Here is a 19,213-nt window from a genome sequence, read left to right as displayed (position 1 = left end):
TAGAGGATAGACTGTTAGGTATGGAGAGGCTGTTTCTTTGAAAGACACTTGAAAGGCCCAATAAAACCAGGATTTGGGGGAGATAAGACAGAGAAACCCAGTATGACAGACATGTCTAGCTGGGACCATGAGGCAGGCCAGTTGGGAATATGATAGGGTAGATTTTAAACCATGGAAAAGATAGGGGAATCTTTTTAATACATGGGTCAAATTTAGGACTAGGGCCATTGATGGAAGTTTAGGTTATTGGTATCTAGGAAGTAATGGAAACCATGGACATGTACGAGATGACTGGAAAGAATGCAAAGGTTCGTGAGGCCAGAAGTCTATAGATAGCCTGGGACTCAAGTTGAGGCTTTGATTTCCTCTGTCCTGGGAGTTCTAGCTCCTGTCCACCATCTTGAGCAAAGTCTAGGATAGATTTCCAGGCAGAAGATGTGGGGTGGGCAGGGCCTGCCAGATGCTATAGAAAATGCAAGCCTAAGTGGCTGGTTGCTGAAGTCCAGCGGTGCCAGTGGACCTCTACTGTGTCCCTGTAAGCACTCTGGTGATAGTCTACAGCCTTATGGTTCCACAATGACTGTTAAGTCCCCAAAGATGGGAAATCAAGCAAGGAAAACCACCCTCCCTGTTTCCTTATAACAGCTAAAACTGTTAAGCTCCTCAGCAGACTTTTTGTGCCATCCTTTGGCTAGAATCAGTTGACATGGCCACTTCTGATAGCAAGGGAGGTGGGGAAAATGAAGACCTTGCAAAAGGGGACAAGATTGCCAGGCGGGACTTAGGACTAGAATTCACCCAACTGCTCTCAGAACTGGTAGGGTCATCAGTGTGGGCAGAGATTGGTCTCTGGAAAGTGGAGAAATCAAACCTAGGGAGGGAGGCCTCTTGTTGGATTGTAGGACGGACAGGCTTCAAATTAAATTGGGAGAAGGTATCTGCAGATGGGCGATGAGAGTCAGTTCAGAGAACCTGACAAGCTTCAGGTAGGCCTGAAGGGCATGTATCTACCATGTGCCAGATCCAACTCGAATGCCACTTTACAGATCCTGAGGTGAAATGGCTGTTCCCTTTCCTCAAAGATTACACAACTGAGTTGTGACCCCCTCATCTGTGCCAGGTCTGAGCTGGAGGCTGGCATCAGTAATTCACAACCCCTGCCCTACCAAAGTTAACTGAAAATAGAGGTAAATTGTGAGATCATGTGTATTGGTGGCAGTGGGGTTTGAAGTTGTGCAAAGAAAGGGTATTTTGGACACCTGTGTGTGCATGGGCCCTAAAGGTGTGAAAAGGCAAGGTGTGTGTTTGCGTGTGGGAATGGGTAGTGATTGTGAGGGAAATACACTGAAACAGACCCAGAATCATGATCCTGTCTTAGGGAGTTTGTGTGATGGTTAGGTGGGGACAGCCAATAGGCAGGCCAATAGGGAGCCAAAGAGGGAAATTTTAGTTATCACCAACATAGAGGGCGGGGAGCCCCAGCAGAGAAAATGTAGACATAGCCTAGAGCAGCGGTTCTCGGCAGGAGATAATCTCCCCAACCCGCAGAGGAAGTTTTGCAATTGGGGGATGCTACTGGAATCTAGCAGGTAGTGGCACCAATGCAGCTAAACATCCTACAACAGAAATGTCAATAGTGCCTAAGCTGAAAAAAACCCTGGTGCAGTAGACTGGTTCTCAAACTTTTGGTCTCAGAATTCCTTCATATTCTTAAGGATATCCAAAGAGCTTTTGCTTATGTCATGCAGTCTCTGGAAAATTCCATGGCACATGCAATAGAAAATGACCATGAAAGTCTTGTTGTGAATAGTTTTGACTTCGTGAACCTGAAAGGGTCTCCTGAACGGGTAGAAAGCCAAAAAGGACCCTAGTTTGAAAATCTCTGGCCTGGAATTTAAAGGTGGCACGTCTGGAACTGGAATTCCTGAGTTCCAACCACAACTCCACTACTTACTAGTGGGGCAAAGTGAATTAACGTTTCTGGTCCTCAACATCCCCATTGTTTCCCATAGGCAACCTGCTGCCTAAGACTACTATTTATGTGCAATAAAACACCTAAACAGGGCCAACTATTATTATCAGTGCTGTAACTCCAATAAAAATATACCTGGCCTGGGGCTGACTTGCCTTCAACACGTTTGTCAAGAGGACAAATCTAGTTCACGCAAGGAAGAGGCCCGCAGGCCTGGGTAGCGCCCTGGAAGTGATGCCCTCTTTTGCATTAGTTTCTGATGGAGAAGGGTAGTGCAATGAAGGAAGGGCATCCTGGTCAGGCTTGCAAAAAGGCCACTCCCAGGATACAGGCGCGCGGTCCTCAGCAGAGAATGGGACCGAAAGGTCCTGGAAGCTTCCCCTGAGCACGCGCCAATATGTCCACCTTGGGGACCACTACCTCTACTTTCCACACAGTCGTTTGTCCTGACTCAACATGGCGTTAGAACCCCACAAGACACCCTGGTCCTTAGTTCCCAACTGGAGGATTTACCCCGCCTACCGGTGGCGGAAATCACCGCCCACGGGCCTATGCCCACCCAGCCCTTCGACGAGTCCGAGCGCGAGGGTCCCTTTTCAAGACCGCAGTAGCCCCCTGGCTGTATGGGGGGCTCTGCTTCCGTTTCCGGGACCAAAATCCGGAAGTGGCACTTGAGGGGCCCTTCCTATTCCCAGCTGCGGTGGCCGCTAGAGGAGGGCAAACAGCTATGGCGGCGGTCGCAGCGAATCCCGCGGATACGGCTGCGACTGCGGTCGACGACCGAGAGCCACAGCGGGAAGCGGTGCCAGGCCTGGAGAGCCAGCGGCGCCAGATTGAGAATGGGCGAGGGCGTCCGCTGCAGGTCGGCGAAAGCTGGTAAGGCAGAGCTGAAAGCGGAGCCTCGGCTTGAGGAGACTGTGGGGAACGAGGCGGCGGAGGTCCTTGTGAGAGCCGCCCTGGGGAGGAGGAATGGCCTATGGGACTGGGAACGAGAGGGGCGGGGAAAGCCTAGTCTGAGAAAGAGGTGGGGCCTGTGCGGTGCAGCCTGATAGCGCGGCGCGATTTGGCGTGGAGAGGCAGGGGGCGGGTCATGAGAAGGGGAGGCTGCGGCGGCAGGGCCGGGCCAGCGAGGTGGACCTTGGAACTTGGGAAGGAGGGGATCTCAACAACAGAGCTGGGGAGCGTAGTCTGCGGGGCGTTACGAAGCATCTGGGGGCGGACCGTGACTACTGCACAGCGCCTGAGAACGAAGTCAATGCCGGTGACGTCTGGCTGAGGAGCGGATTGGGAGCCGGGGGCGGAGCGGGTGGAGGAAGAGGGAGGGAGTCAGACCCTGCGTGGTGGAGAGAGCTGGAGCCTGGGAACGAGGCTTGTGACGAGGCCGAGGGGCGTGTCCTGAGGCGGTGGAGAGACTGCAGAGGGGAGGTGGTGCCCGTGAAGCAGAAAATGGCGCCTGCGAGTGAGCAAAGCCTGTGAAACGGCGAGGTTTTTGCCTCTGACCAAGCTCATTTTCCCAGGACGGGAGAAAGTGCAGGTGATTGGCACGGGAGGGGCCTTCGATGTTGCGTTTGTTTTCTGTTTTAGTAGTGCTTTGTTTTGTAATCAAGAAAAAACAGCTATTTTAAAAATATCAATGCGTATCTTGATAAATCGACTTGTTTAGTTGCTTTCTTTGCTAACCTCTGCTCGAAATGTACTGTTTCTGGGTTCATTTTATTTCTCGCCGAGCTGCATCTCGTTTTTTAAGTTGTGAAATACGTAAGACCTGCAAAGATTATATGAAACGTTTACGTAGGCCAGGTTGATGGACATTTTATAAAAATAGACGATCTGTACTTTTCAAAAATTTCAAGGTCGGGAAGAACTGTCCCAAATTGAAGAAATTAACGGGATTTAACGAATGCATAACTAAATGCAATGTGTGATCCTAGATTGGATCCCGGAGCAGAAAAAATAAATTATTTAAAAATCTTTTTTTTCACCTCATAAAGTGAACTTTCTCTCTTTTACTGTAAAAGATATGAATGGGGAAATTGATAAAATGTTTACCAAAGTCTGTAGACTAGATGTTAGTACTGCTAATTTCTTGGTTTTGATCATTGTATTGTGATTGTGAAAGATAATATCTTTGTTTTTAGGACATTCATTTAGGGTTAAAGAACTGAAGTATTTAAGGTTAAAGAACCATTGTGTAAGCAAGCTTACTCTGAAGTGGTTGAAAGAATAGCATATATAAAGACGTATTTAAAGAAATAATGACCGAGTAAGTGAGTAAAAATTTAAATTTGGAGAATCTTGAATGAAGGGCACGCAGAAATTCTTTGTATTATTTTTACGACTTTTCTGAGTCTATTTCTAAGTTAATAATTTAAAGAAAAATACAAAATTTGTGAATTAACCACCTAGGTTAAGATTCAAACCGTTACCTTAAGAAATTCTGTGCCGCTCCCTAATGAAAATTCCCCTCCCTGCCACAGGAAATTATTACCCTGAATTTTTGATTTCGTTATCAGTTTCCCACCATTGTATGCATCCCTGAATAGTATTTGTGGTCTAAGCTTTCATTTTATGGGAGGCTATGTGTGAAATCAGACTGGCTGCGTATCGAGTACCCTTTGCATCATATCATGTGGGTACTCAGTATCTACATGACGTCACTTGATCACTTGGTGAAGGTATTTGCTGGGTTTCTCCACTGTGCTAGTACTGTTTTCCTGTTTCTATACACAGTGATTCTTTATGTTCATCCTTTCCTCAGAACGTTTCAACAGTCTTACTGCTTCATGCAGTGTAAATGCTAAAATTCTTACAGTGACTTGCAGGGCTTTACCGTTTCCAGGCTGGTGTCTGGCTGTGATCGTTTCTCCCATCTCTCTTCAGATTACCCTCCCCCCTCATTTTCTCCATCCGGCTATATTGGACTCTTGGCGTTCCTCCATCGGCGCAAGCAAGCTCTCACCTGAAAGTCTTTAGGATAGGAGTGAGGTTTGCTCCTTTTAGAGTTCTTTAATCACAGTACTAGCGAAATACATATTACTGTTCCTGGAAAGACAAGTTGAGATTCCCCAAATCGGAAATATGAAACCAAGCAGTTTTACTTTATAGCTCTCCAGCAAGGTAAAGCCTGAGTCCATCTTGAGAGTAAACAACAACAACAGAAATATTGCTATATATATAGCCCATTTGGAGGTGTTCAGAAGGGCTTGCAGGCTTTGGTTCCTGCCCCATCTTACTTACCTTTACAGCCTTGTGACAATAGCTTTTAAAAGTATCCCACCCATACCAGGTTTCCTCTTGGTGTGTTGAAAATGTTTTGGAAGTAGATAGAGTTTGTGGTTGCACAACACTGAATGTACTAAATGCCACTAAATCGTTGACTTTTAAATGGTTAATTTTATGTTATATGAATAATAAAATTATGATGTGTCAATAAAAAGTTATCCCATCAATGTTGGTTAAGCACTGAAGCCAGTTTAATTTGCTGTCTGTTTTATAAGGGGTCACTGGAGTGATGAGGACTTTTGTGTTCATAAAGCATTTCAAAGTCTCGGACCTACCCCAAGTCATATACCTTAATATATATGTTAATATTTGCACTTTCTAGCTTTTGTCAACTGGCAGATCTGGGTGAGGACATTTAATTTATTTGGCTATCTAAACTGATTAATTTCTGGGAGAAGCTTAAATTTCAAGAGAAAATTCAAATCAATGATAGTATAGCCTCCTTGGCAAATTTTCGAAAGTGAACCATCTGAAGTTAAATCTGGGGTAGCTGAAGGAGCCTCTGGTTGTTTGCAGGGTGTAGATAGTTTCCTAACAAGAGGTAAATAAGCATGAGCCTGTCTTTGTTCAGATCAAGAAAGGTGGGTGCCTGGGTGCAGTGTTGCAGAATCGATTGTGATGTGTGAAGGGAAAACAATTTCTCACCAGAACTTAAGAGACTAGCCAGTGGCCAAGGCATATTTATCCTGTGTAACAGCTATAGCAGCAATTGCCAACCAAAAGTGTGAAAATTTCAGTCGGTTTAGTTCTAGGGTCTTCATTAAAGGTTAGTGCTGTGCAGACTTCTCCTAAAGCTGTTACACAGGATAATTATGCCTTGGCCACTGGATCTAGTGAAAGAGTGACATAAATATTAGGCCTCCAACAATTCCCCTGTAATTGAGTCAGCACCCCTAGTATCTGCTCAGATTTTTTACGAACCAAAAAGGGAAAGGGGGTTGTGAGTCTAGAATTCTAGAGGGGGGATCTTTTGGTAGAAAGTTATTGTAGTACTAGTCTTTGTTGCTTGAACACGAGTATGCTGTTTAGCTTCAAAAGTACGCAGTTATTGAAAGGTTTTTATATTAGTATATCTAATATAAATGTAATTAATCATAACTAACCTAGGAAGATAAACTTTCTTTTTGGTTTGTCATTTTTAAAAATTTAAAAAAGTTTGAAAAATGAAAGAGCTTTTCTAAAATATTTAAGTTAATTAAAATTGGGGGAATTTTAGGTAAACCTAATGCGTTCCTTTTGTAGTGTGAAGGAGTAGATCTTTGTGGTATCTCCCAGAGATAGTTTAGGCAGAAAATAACATTTGAACAATGTTACTATTCTTACTTTGGCCTGAATTTTGGAAAGACAAAGCAAGAATAGTTCGTTGTTTTTTATTTATTTCTGTATTTTTGGCTGCGTCAGGTCTTAGTTGCAGCGTGTTAGTAGCCCTTCAGCATGTGGGATCTTACAGGGTTCGAACCCCCATCCCCTGCATGGTAAGGCAGGTCTCAACCAGCAAGGGAATCCCAAGAATAGTTGTTGTTGCTTTTTTTAAAACAAGATATAAATCAAATATTTTATAGTCAACCTTGTAAAACATACAGTGATAAATAGCAATGATTATTAGGAGCTTAACTTTTCTTAAAAGCAAGAATTCTTTTTAAAAAGTGAGTTAAGAGAGGTCAAAAGGCACCAAGAGTTAAACTAATTTGGTGACAAAAAAGGAGCTTCCAGTCTGGGCATAAGTTAACGTAGTCATTTTCTAGGGGAAAAAAAAAAAAAAACATTCTAATTTTCCGACTTTGGTACATTATTCATGTAACAATTTACAGAAAGGACTTATTTATATCCATTTTTATTTATGTATTTAGGCTTATACAGATATATAAGTAATTTAGAACAGTGTAATTTATATCCAAATAAGCTAACAACTTTTTAATAAAATGAGTAGGAAATCATTTCTTAGTTTATATCCATATTTCTGTTTCTCCATAATTATTATACCTAGTAATGTAATGATTAACCAAAATAACAGATATATTCTCCAGACACAAGAAATCTAGAGGACAGACAATATTGTCTAGTAATTTCTTTCCATAAGTACAAGTTTCATATCACTTGAACAAATTGGAGGAAACAGAAACATAAGTGACTTTAACAAGATCCATCTTATTTCTGGATATTAGCAATAAGAAATTAGAAAGTTAAAATTTTAGAGATACATTTACAGTAGCAACCAAAAAAAAAACAAAAACATGAGAATGTAGGCGTAAATGTAATGATGTGTGTGCTTTTCCATTAGACAGTGACAACTCTATATGTCATGCCTGTCACCTGAGCTGACAGATTATGACCAATCCCAATTCAGAAATGTTAAAAAAAATTCAGTGTCTTTGAATTGAAAAAAACATGGTAGTAATATTTTGTGAAAATTTATGTAAAGCTTCAGTCTTCTATGAAGGCTTCAGAAATTCATGTTGTAGCCAGGTGTGGAGGTTTTGTTTACCACTCTAAATAAAAAGTTATGTTAATGTTAATTTTCCTTTAAAATTTGCTTTAAAAAAACCTGTTAAGCTGTGCCTCCTTTTGTGTCAAAGTTCCCATTAATAAGAAACTAGCTTTACTGAGTAAATTTACCTCATAGACCATCCATGGAACCAGTTAAAACCTTGAAGGTACAAGTGATAGAGGGTAAAGTCCGTGATAGAATCTTCTAGATGAGTGTCTGTGGCATGAACGACCAGGCTGGGGAGGGTGTGTGTGTGTCCCTGGCCTGAGTGAAGTGCGGGATCTGTGGGGGTCACTGCAAACCGCCCCCCCCCAAATAAATAAAACAGCCCACAGAAAAGTTTGCCTATTTTGGGCAACATTCCAGGTTAACAAAGAAAAGTGCCATTTTAAAGAATCCAGTGTGTAGAGTTAAATAGCTAGAAAACGGTTACATATTTTTCATCCATTTTGTAGCTTTTTTAAAAGTTTTTATTTGAGGCTGTTAAATACTTTGGATAGCCTTCTATGTATCAAAAATTACATAGCAGGAACTTCCCTGGCAATCTAGTGGTTAAGACTGTCAGCTTCCACTGCAGGGGGGCATGATTTAATCCCTGGATGGGGTACTAAGATCATGCTGTGGGGCATGCCCCCCCCTCAAAAACAAGTCCGGTGCAGAGCAGGTTTCTGCTGCAGAGCGATGAGGTGGGAGTGGGGGTGGGGCCAGCATGAGGATAATGTGTACGTGACCTTTTTTGTCTAAGCCCTAGGATTGGAATGATAACAGCTAATGTTTATTTACCACTTTCTATATATCAGATATTCTGCAGATTTCAGAATTTCTCATGGCATTCTACAAAGGCAGATTTCAGCAGTCCTAAATGTTTATCCTAGTAGTGCCTATAAAAGTGTCTCCTTTAAAAGAGAGCAGGTCAAACTGTACTTAAAGATGGTTCAGATGGTAAAGTTTATGTTACATGTTTTTCACAGTTTTTTTTTTTTTACAGAGAGTGAGCTAGTCACCATACGATTAGAAATTATAACATCAAAATAAATCCTAAAGACAAAAAAATTATTTTAAAGGTCACAGTGTGCAGTTTTTGAAGGAGAACTTTGTGATTCTTTTAGCAGTTGAAATTTTTTAAAATTTCTGATTGGATTTTCCGTTTTTAACAATCCATTTCTTAGCTGAAGAGTTATGTATCCTGTATAAACATTACACATTCAAAAAATGGCTGAAGTCTTATAACATTAGCTGCAAATAACAATTATTTTGAATCTAATTTGATTGTGTTACCCCACAGACTAATACAAGTAAATTATCATTTATTCTATTATAAAATCTCATGTTTTCTGGCATCATGGTATGAGTTTGGTTTTGGTTGTTGTTTTATTTTTTAGCTCTGTATTAGTTTCAGATGTTCATGAAACTTATCCTCTTGGTAACATGTGGATACGTTTAGTTCAGTAACCATGGGATGTGGTGTGTGTGTATCTGGCAGTACTACACACCACCAGTAACTGTGCGACACCCCTGTCACCTGTCTGGTCCAGGTTCCTCGTGGGGCAACACTGGTACAAGCAGTGGGAGGTGTACGTGCAGGGAGGAGATCGGGACTCCAGCACCTTCCCTGGCTGCATCAACAATGCTGAACTCTTCGAAGGTACCAGGCTTCTGCCTCCCCATGTCAGCTGAGCCCTGGACTTCTTGTCATCTCTGTCCCAACAAACGATCATGAGCCCCTTCTCTGTGCTAGGTCATTGGTGAGATGGCCAGACTGACTCATCACTTTCCTTCCCTGATTGTTCCTCTGCCACCTCCCCCCGCCCTCCTGCAGACCAGGTAAACTGGCGCCTCAAGAAGGGATTGGTGGAAGGTGAGGACTATGTGCTGCTCCCAGCGGCTGCTTGGCATTACCTGGTCAACTGGTATGGTCTAGAGCATGGCCAGCCTCCCATTGAACGCAAGGTATAGTGGGTGGCACGGGTGCTGCAGGGTGGGGGGAAGCGTAGGAAGAAGGCCTTAGAGGTCCAGGACGGGTCCAGACCTGTGTGTTCATGTCCGCTGTATCCATACACCTGGCTCTGCTCTTCTTAGGTCATTAGACGGTATCTTGCTGTGTCCCCTGTGTTTGCTTGCCTGTGTGTGCTCACCTCACACAGCCTTGTACTTGTGTCTGTGCCATGTGTGTTTGTCTCTGTGGATGCTCCTCTGATTGCAGAGGTCGTCACCCTGTGTCAGTGTGCACATGGTGGGTACGCCAGTGTGTGTACCCTTCCCTCCTTGCAGGTTGTGGAACTGGCTAGCATCCACAAGGTTGAAGTGTACTCAGTAGAACTGTTGCTTGTCCAGCACAGTGATATGGACACACCTCACACGGCTCAATTCAGCCAGACAGATTCTGTTGGTGAGCCCATGGGTCATGGAATGGATTGGCATTCCCGGCAACAGTCATGGTTCAGGGACCTAAGGAGTCTGAAGTCAAAAAGGAGGGGATCCTTCAGGGTGCCGGGAAGACCTTGAACATGCACCATCCCCCTCCACAGACCTAGTTCTGCATACCGCTCGAGAGCAGTTTCTGGTGAGCCCCCAGGAAGAGACCCGGCTGTGGATCAAGAACGCGGAGGGCTCTTTTGAGAGGTTGTGCAACACCCGTGTCACAGTGCTTGACGCCGCTCTCAAGACTGGGCAGGTGAGGGAGGGGAGGACTTGTCTGCCCACAGGCCGTGCTTAGATTCAGAGAAATGAGAGCTCGGTACCCATGGGCCCTCCATGAATGTCTTCCCTGTTTTTTACTCTTCCTCCAACCCAGGTGGTTGTCATGGAGACCCGAAACAAGGATGGCACTTGGCCCAGTGCGCAGCCGAATGACACGTGAGCCTTCGGGGTTTCCAGTCCAGAGTGGGATCTCACAGTCGGCACACTGAGCCCATGAGCACATTCTCTCTGCGCATGGTAGTTCCTCAGCTGATAAAAATTTCTCATCTGTTTCAGGAGCAGCACATTGGAGGAGGAAGAGGACTTCCAGGGCCAGCCAGGCATCTGTGGTCTTACCAATCTGGGCAACACGTGCTTCATGAACTCGGCCCTGCAGGTTGGACCATGAGATCTAGGTCTGGTGCAGCATGGGGGTGGATTCACGAATTGGAAATGGAGGACAGAGTTGGGGGCACTGCAGGGCAAGGTGTCAGGTTGGAAGCTAGGTCCCCACAGTCTGGCTTGATGTGCCCATGTTTCTTTCTGAAATATCCGTGCCTTTCCTCTCCACTTGCTCCCTGCTTTGCCTAGTCTCCTCTGCTTCGTCACCACATTCTTCTTTCTCCTGAAGTGCTGATCTCTCCTCTCCCCTACTCCTCTGCCCGTTCCTTTCTTTCCCCTTCGTCTTCCTCCCCCTTCCTTTCATCCATCCCCAGCTTGGTTACCTTTTTCTCCCCTTCACTCACCTGGCCCCTGCCTCCTGCAGTGCCTCAGTAACGTGCCGCAGCTCACCGAGTACTTCCTGAAAAACCGATACCTGGAGGAGCTCAACTTCTGCAACCCACTGGGCATGAAGGGGGAGATTGCACAGGCCTATGCGGACCTGGTGAAACAGGCGTGGTCTGGCCACCACCGCTCCATTGTGCCCCAGGTGTTCAAGGTGTGGCTCAGCCCTGGCTAGCCCCTATCTGCCCCCCCAACCTCCACCCATCGCCTCCCTCATGCCTTGACGCCCCGCCCATCTCCTCAGACCAAGGTCGGCCACTTTGCGTCCCAGTTTCTGGGCTACCAGCAGCATGACTCACAGGAGCTGCTGTCGTTCCTCCTGGATGGGCTACACGAGGACCTCAATCGCGTCAAGAAGAAGGAATATGTGGAGCTGTGTGATGCTGCTGGGAGGCCGGATCAGGTGGGTGTTTCCAGAAGACCCTCATCATGAGAGCCTTGTTAAAGCCACTAGGACCTCTGCCACAGGGATTTTCTGGCCCCCTGGGGTACCCTCACCACTCCCCATTTTTGGTTAAGCTCATCTTCCCTAACCTCAGTCCCATCCTCGTCTTCACCATATCTCCACATCTGCTCCTACACCCAGTGAGAGTTAACTCCCACCCATTCTCCTTCCCCAAGTAACCCCTAGCCCTGACAGTGAACAACACAGTCTCCAGGTGGCCCTCACTATAACTCTGTCTCTGGACTTTACCAGTGGCCTTAACCTTTACTCCCATGCGCACCCCACCTGCAAACCATGGTTTTCCCTGGCCCCCGGCATCCCTCACCACTCAGCACAACACTGTCAACAGGAGGTTGCTCAGGAAGCCTGGCAGAACCACAAACGGCGGAATGATTCTGTAATCGTGGACACTTTCCATGGCCTCTTCAAGTCCACACTGGTGTGCCCTGATTGTGGCAATGTGTCTGTGACCTTCGACCCCTTCTGCTACCTCAGTGTCCCACTGCCTGTGAGCCACAAGAGGGTCATGGAGGTCTTCTTTGTCTCCATGGACCCCCGCCGCAAGCCGGAGCAGGTATGAGGGGAACGAGGACTGGGGTGCAATGAGGGACCTGCACTCATAGAGTTGGTTTGATTACTGAGCCATACCTCAGGGTTTCCTGCACCAACTCACCACACATCCTTCTGCTCTTCTGTGGTTACTGTTTCTCCCTCAGCACCGGCTCGTGGTCCCCAAGAAAGGCAAGATCTCGGATCTATGTGTGGCTCTGGCCAAACACACTGGCATCTCGCCAGAAAGGGTGAGGCTCTGCAGATGGAAGGAAGGTGGGATACAAGGGCAAGGAGTCCAAGGAAGGCAGAAAGGCCTGTGGGAGATCTTGCAGACTGATTGGTCCCCTCTCCGTAACCCATTCGCAGATGATGGTGGCTGATGTCTTCAGTCACCGCTTCTACAAGATCTACCAGCTGGAGGAGTCCCTGAGCAGCATCTTAGACCGAGATGATATCTTCATGTGAGTAAGAAGACCAGGGGAGACGGGGGTTTCTCAGGAACCTCCTTTGTTAACCACCTTCCCTCTCCCTTCCTCAGCTTGCTCAGGGCTTCGGCCATGTACCTTAGCAGGGCAGGCTTCTAGGGGCTGTCAGTGAGTGGGGTGAAATCCTTATGCAGGGTGTCCTTGGGTATTTTCTTCCTTATTATGTGAGGGAGGCTCCTTTTTATTTATTCAGCACTTAACTAGTACCTCGTATATACCAGATGCTGATCTGCACTCCTTATTTACTTTGCAGGCCACAAAACCCAAATGATTTTTAAGATAGGGAATGCTAAGCTGCTTTCTGAACATACAAGCATTCAGAACAAGTTTGGGACTTCCCTGGCAGTTAGGACTCTGTGCTTCTACTGCAGGGAGCATGGGTTCTATCCCTGATCAGGGAACTAGGTCCCACATGCCATGTGGTGTGGCCAAAAAGAAAAAAGATGTTTGAAATGTTTGGGTAACTGAAATAGAAGGTGCTTTATGAGTAGAAAAGTTCTTTGTAACCAAGCAGTTTTCAAAAACAAAAAATTGTTTTAGATCCTTGTGTCGTGAAAAATTTTTGTCAGCTCCCTCAGTGCTCTAATAACACCAGAAGACTTTATCTAATATCACATAAACAAGGTGTGTGTAAATGATCCAAAACCCCGGGTGACTCTTTGGACCCTTTTAAAAACCAATACAGTATTGTAAAGTAAAATAAAGTAAAATTAAAAAAAGTACAAATATTAAAAATAAAAATACTTTCAGGCTGTGAGTGGTGAGTGGCTGGAGCAACTGGGCAGAATCCTTGAATCTCTCTTGGGTATATTTATCAGATGGGACCTGATGTTCATCTCCCACAGATACGAGGTGTCTGGCAGGGCTGCTATTGGTGAGAACTCCAGAGAGGATGTTGTGCTTCCTATCTACCTGCGGGAGCGCACCCCAGCCCGGGACTATAACAGTTCCTATTATGGCTTGATGCTCTTTGGGCACCCGCTCCTGGTGTCAGTGCCCCGGGACCGGCTCTCGTGGGACGCCCTGTATCACATCCTGCTGTACCGCCTCTCGTGAGTCTGCGCTTCTGGGTCAGGTGGGGAGGTGGGGTCAGAACTCAGAGCCAAGTGTCTAACCGCTTGGTTGCCACCTCCCGTCCAGCTCCCGAAGACAGTTCAAACTTAACATGGCCAGGGAGTAACTTGTAGGTTTTTTTCTTCCTCTAAATTTCTGACTTCACCACCACCTCACCTAGGTGCCAGGAATATAGGAGTGAACATGACAGACGTCATCTTGTACTTAATTGTCTTCCTAGGAGAGTCTTGGGTATTTGTGTTTCAATCGATTTTTATTGTGCTTAAAACCCAAAGTCCCCACCAGGCAAACAGCAGTACACTATCTGGCTTCACCTCTCCCTCATGTGGCACTTATGCATGCTCCTCGGAGGCCTTCCCTGATGGAAATGTGCAGCTGATCATGTATCTGTATAACAGTGGCTTATCATACTTAAGATCCACACTCCTTAACTGTGGCCCACAAGATCCTCCATTGTCAGGCCATCTCTTCTCACATTCTTGTAGCACCTCCTGAGACCTTCTGGCTCCTCCTCCACAACTGTGTGTGTGGGGGTTGACCCATGGCTTCCCCGTCATAAGCAAAGTAGACTTCCAGGCTCTGTCCTCCCTGCCCTCAGGCCCCCTCCTTGAGAGTCTCCTCTGTTCTGTTGGCAGACGCTATGTGACCAGACCCAGCTCGGATGATGAGGATGATGGGGATGAGAAAGGTGAGGAAGAAGAAGGAGAGAGAATCCACAAGGATGAGGGTCTGTACATGGATCCACAAGGATGAGGGTCTCCCATGGCCTGAGGGAGGGTCAGTGGGTCAGCAGTGGGTCTGGGGTGGGTCTGACACACACACAGGGTCCATCTGGATGTGCATTGCTGCTCAACCCGCTGGGGTTCACACATTCCCACCTCTGACATCCTCCCCCAATCCTAGCAGACCTGGAGGATAAGGATAGCCTCCCTAAGCCTGGACATGTGACTGAGGGCAGCTCCCAAGACCCTGGGCTGGAGCAGGCTGGGCCCAGCTCCAGAGTCGTGAGCGGAAGTCGGGCTCCTGTGGACAACTCTCCTGGGCCATCTCACTGGCCCCAGAGGGCACGGCGCAAGCACCTCTTCACCCTGCACACAGTGAATTCCAATGGGACCAGTGACCGCTCGACCTTCAACGAGGATACCCATGGTGTCTCCTTCAGCTGTGAGCCAGGATTGGGAGGCGGGAGGGGGTATTCCTTGGCAGCAGGGCCCATGACCACCTCCCCTCGCCCCTAGCCCAGCCGTACATTGCCATCGACTGGGAACCAGAGATGAAGAAGCGTTACTATGACGAGGTGGAGGCTGAGGTAAAGGAGATCTCGGGGATGGCAGGGAGGGGGCTGCACTTTCAGTTGGCGCCACACACACCCTCTCCTACCTCAGCTGAGCCGTAATCGCAGAGCTCCTGGGGCCTCAGATTCTTAACTTCAAAGTCTATGCCCTTAACCACTTGGTGTGCATCTTCCACCCCACTCCTTTTTATCCCCCAAGGGAATAGCTACTCACTCCAGTATTCTTGCCTGGAGAATTCCATGAACAGAGGAGCCTGGCAGGCTATAGTCCATGGGGTCACAAAGAATCCAACACAACTGAGTGACTTTCACTTTTCATCCTCATACCTGGCCATCCACTCCCCCAACCTAGGGCTACGTGAAGCATGACTGCGTTGGGTACGTGCTGAAGAAGGCACCAGTGCAGCTGCAGGAATGCATTGAGCTCTTCACCACCGTTGAGACCCTGGAGAAGGAAAACCCCTGGTAAGGGACCAGAACGGGGCCTCTAGGGGTGCTATTAGGTAGGACCCCCCAGCCTCTGTTACCACTAAATACACCTTGCCCCACCTGCTCATTCGATCGCCTCCTGCCACTCTGGCCACCAACACCCCAAGCCTGTTTCCACCTCAGAGCCTTTGCCCTAGCTGTTCCTTCTCCCAAAATCATCCTTTCTCCAGTTACCTATAGGACTTGACCTCCTTCATTTTGCTCAAGTCTCTCTTCAAATATCACCTTATCAGAGAGGCCTTCTCTTATTCTTCTGTTAAAAACTGCTCCTCCCCCAGCCATCAGCTCCCTCTATTCCTTCCAGGTGCAAGCATTTCTTTCTTGCTCCATAACACCCCTTGATGTCACATCTTAGATTCTTCTCTTAAGTCGTTTTTTGTCTTTGCGGTTAGAGTGAGCCCCTTGAGAGTGAAAACATTTTTAAGTTCACTGTGTGTCTCTTCTCATTGGTTATAATGGTGTGGGCTGTGCAGTAGATGCTCATTAAGTTGTTGGAGAATAAGCAAAACAGAAAGAACTGAAAAGATAAACCCAATCGTGAAAATAAGAGGAGCATCTCCACGAAGCAGAAAGGGAACAAATAATGAAGTAGTGCCAAAGATATCAACGGTAGGCCGTCAGCAAATACCTGGCGAGTGAGTGAGTAAAACAGAAGAGAGAAAACCAGAGGGACAGAGGCAGGCTCAAAAAGATGACTAGGGTCTGCCAGACCAGAATCCAAACAAAGACACATGTCAGTACAAAAGTGCATATGCTGGGCAATTGATAAGTAAGTGGCAAGGTTTTAACAAGCATGCTAAAGTAACATAGGAGTAGGAGTAGCATCTCTGGACCAGATGTGGCCCATCAAAGCTGTATGGCAACAAGAGCTCAGAAAGTGTCTGTTTCCTGACCTGGGCTCCATCACTAGGTACTGCCCCACTTGCAAGCAGCACCAGCTGGCCACCAAGAAGCTGGACCTGTGGATGCTGCCAGAGACACTCATCATCCACCTGAAGCGCTTTTCCTACACCAAGTTCTCCAGAGAAAAGCTGGACACCCTTGTGGAGTTTCCTATCCGGTCTGGGGCCTGGGGAGGCTGGCTGGGGGCAGGAGTGGGGTGGGGAGGAAGGCAGGGACTGGGGGAAGGGGGTGCCACTGATATTAACCCTTGCCACACCCACAGGGACCTGGACTTCTCTGAGTTTGTCATCAAGCCGCAGAACGACTCAGCCCGGGAGCTGTACAAATACGATCTGATCGCAGTTTCCAACCATTATGGGGGCCTGCGGGATGGACACTGTATGTACCTGGGGGCATGCTCAGGGCGGGGGGGGATGGGTTGGGATGCCCCAGTGGGTAAGTAGATGTGTGAACCGATGGCGAGGTCATTGGTGTCGGAGGACAGAGCCAATGTGGACCCCTCTTAGGGGCAGGAGGGTGGGTGAGGACAGCCTGCCCTCTCTTATAGACACGACATTTGCCTGCAACAAGGACAGCGGTCAGTGGCACTACTTTGATGACAGCAGCGTCTCACCTGTGACGGAGAATCAGATTGAGGTGATTCCTATCTTCCTTCCTCCCCTTCTCCTGACACCTTCTTCCCCAACCCACACTGACTCCTGTCTTCTCCTCACAGTCCAAGGCAGCCTATGTCCTCTTCTACCAACGCCAGGACGTGGCACGCCGTATGCAAACCCAGGCCAGCTCGTCAAAGCCCCCCGCATCGTCTGCCTGTGGTGCCCCACCCAAATCGGAGTCCATGGATGTAAACTGAGGGGCCCTGTCCCTGCCCGGGAAGGAAACTGTCCCGGCTCTCTTCCTTCCTGAAGTCACCCCCATTCTCTTAACCTGAGTTAGGTGTCCCACGCCAGACGTCACAGGCTTAGTTGTGGCTACTGTTCTCCTTGCTGCTATGTTGCGCTCTCCGAGGGAAGAAGAGGTCGTGTCTCCTTCCAGCAGTGTGTTCCCTGCCCGTGTTTGCCCTTTAGAGCATTAACCTTCCCTTCTATTCTCTATTTATGGTTCTCCCCTTCCTTCTTGTCCTCCATCTGGGGTGTTCTCAGGGGGTGGGGGTGGGGTGCACCTGAACAGAGTGTATTTTCTTATTGAGACCCTGTATCTTGCGCTTGTGTATATATAAAAGTGCCAGTGTGTTCCTTGGCATTGTGGGTTTTTTTTTCCACATCCTTAACCAAGCACCAATATTGTGCCTGTGTGCATAGTGAATGCCAGGTGTGTGATGGCTGCTGCTCTTGAGTGCTCATTGAGCACCATCTGTGTGCCAGGTCCTATTCTAAGTGCTTATGAAGTGCCATCTGTGTGCCAGACACAATTCTCAGCACCTACTGCATGCCCAGTGTTTTCCAAAGCATTTTGCAAATATTGACTCAATCCTCACAACAGTCTCACGCAGGAGTTGTCATCGCCAATTTCAGATAGGGAAACAGATGCAGAGGTCAAGTAATTGCTCTGGTTATGTCCAGAGGTCCAGGCACCTCATCACTTACACTGGAGGTAGTAGTCCCCAAAGGGGATATTTGACCTCTGTGGACCCAGGATGGAAGTGGTAGTGGACATGACTTGTGCTCAGCTACTGTGGGAAAGGTGTGCCTGGAACAGACAGGCATGTGTGGGGGCAAGTGACTGGGTTCTGGATATAAAGATACTAACCAGACCATCTCACAGGCCACCAGTAGTGTCATCTGAGGAGGGGGTACATCTGGCCCAAGCCACCCACAGTGACAGGACAGATGGGCTGTGTCTGTGTTGCCTCTGTGCTTAGCCTCCCACCATGACTGCAGCTTCCCCACCAGGCAGGGTCCCTCTAGCCTCATCCCACAGAAGAGCGAGATGGAACACCTCCTATAGAATGGGTGCAGCATTGTGTGAGCAGAAGATGCCACCTAAGCACTGCACAGCGCCCCCCCACCGGCCTGAGCCCTCCTGTGGGTGCCAGCTCTCACCTCAGAGAAACAGAGCTCCAGTGGGGACAACTGTGGGGCAGAATGGAGTGGACCAGTGTGCAGTATCTGGACATAGACAAGCATCCCAGCCCTTCACACTGAAGAAGGGAATCCTGATCAGGGCGGCTGAGAGATCATTCCCCTGCCGAGCCTGCTGCCTTTGCACTGGGCCTGCGAAGCCCCCTCTGAGGGGCACTCAGCCCAGCCTTATCACCCACAAACCTCCAGTCAGTCGTGCTGTAGATACAGGCGAAATCAAGATAGTTGCTGTGAGGAACTCAGCTCAAACTAACTTAAGCAAAAAATAATACTGGATCCAGGGGCTCATAAGCTGTCATTTAGTCCTCACAACTGAAACTCCTATACTTCACCTGATGTGAAGAACTGACTCACTTGAAATGACCCTGATGCTGGGAAAGATTGAAGGCGGGAGGAGAAGGGGATGAGATGATTGGATGGCATCACTGATTCAATGGACATGAGTTTGAGTAAACTCCAGGAGTTGGTGATGGATGGGGAGGCCTGGTGTGCTGCAGTCCATGAGGTCACAAAGAGTCAGACACGACTGAGTGAACTGACTGAACTGAAGTCCTCAAGACTATATGGTTTAAGCACTATTACCCCATTTTGCAGATAAAGCAGGCGTGAAGAGCTGGTTCAAAATAAGTCCTCATTAGCTATGAATAATCATTCCTGGACAAATATCCACCTAAAAGGAATTA

The 19,213-nt window shown here is 47.5% G+C and overlaps 1 protein-coding gene across 23 annotated transcripts; it reads left to right on the top strand.

Annotated features, from left to right (window-relative positions):
* The first annotated feature begins 2,415 nt into the window (after nt 1-2,415).
* USP11 (ubiquitin specific peptidase 11) lies at nt 2,416-17,691 on the top strand. 23 transcript variants are annotated; one of them, XM_070290202.1, is made up of 21 exons: nt 2,416-2,848; nt 9,278-9,387; nt 9,562-9,692; nt 10,014-10,131; nt 10,271-10,416; nt 10,537-10,598; nt 10,719-10,818; nt 11,188-11,361; nt 11,452-11,610; nt 12,002-12,226; nt 12,369-12,452; nt 12,571-12,665; nt 13,535-13,741; nt 14,399-14,451; nt 14,670-14,912; nt 15,002-15,072; nt 15,410-15,522; nt 16,457-16,606; nt 16,712-16,827; nt 16,997-17,085; nt 17,165-17,691. In XM_070290202.1, the coding sequence occupies exons 1-21, from the start codon at nt 2,700-2,702 to the stop codon at nt 17,300-17,302; spliced, it is 2,733 nt and encodes a 910-aa protein (XP_070146303.1). In that variant the 5' UTR covers nt 2,416-2,699; the 3' UTR covers nt 17,303-17,691. The 23 variants fall into 23 exon arrangements, with proteins under 23 accessions (XP_070146303.1, XP_070146301.1, XP_070146302.1 ...); XM_070290200.1 differs by having other exon boundaries at nt 14,670-14,927; XM_070290201.1 differs by having other exon boundaries at nt 14,667-14,912.
* Nucleotides 17,692-19,213: the final 1,522 nt, after the last annotated feature.

Source organism: Ovis canadensis, chromosome X (genome assembly GCF_042477335.2).
Source record: "Ovis canadensis isolate MfBH-ARS-UI-01 breed Bighorn chromosome X, ARS-UI_OviCan_v2, whole genome shotgun sequence".
Lineage (NCBI taxonomy): Eukaryota > Metazoa > Chordata > Mammalia > Artiodactyla > Bovidae > Ovis > Ovis canadensis.
Note: the sequence above shows the minus strand (reverse complement) of the source record. Positions and strands in the feature narration are given on the sequence as shown.

What these genes read in the sequence shown, in the direction of transcription:
- USP11 (XM_070290199.1), top strand. Translation starts at nt 2,700, where the DNA reads ATGGCGGCGGTCGCAGCGAATCCCGCGGATACGGCTGCGACTGCGGTC. An exon ending in AGTGCGCAGCCGAATGACAC is followed by an intron (nt 10,599 to 10,718) that starts GTGAGCCTTCGG and finishes CATCTGTTTCAG; the next exon opens with GAGCAGCACATTGGAGGAGG. An exon ending in CCATGGTGTCTCCTTCAGCT is followed by an intron (nt 14,928 to 15,001) that starts GTGAGCCAGGAT and finishes CCTCGCCCCTAG; the next exon opens with CCCAGCCGTACATTGCCATC.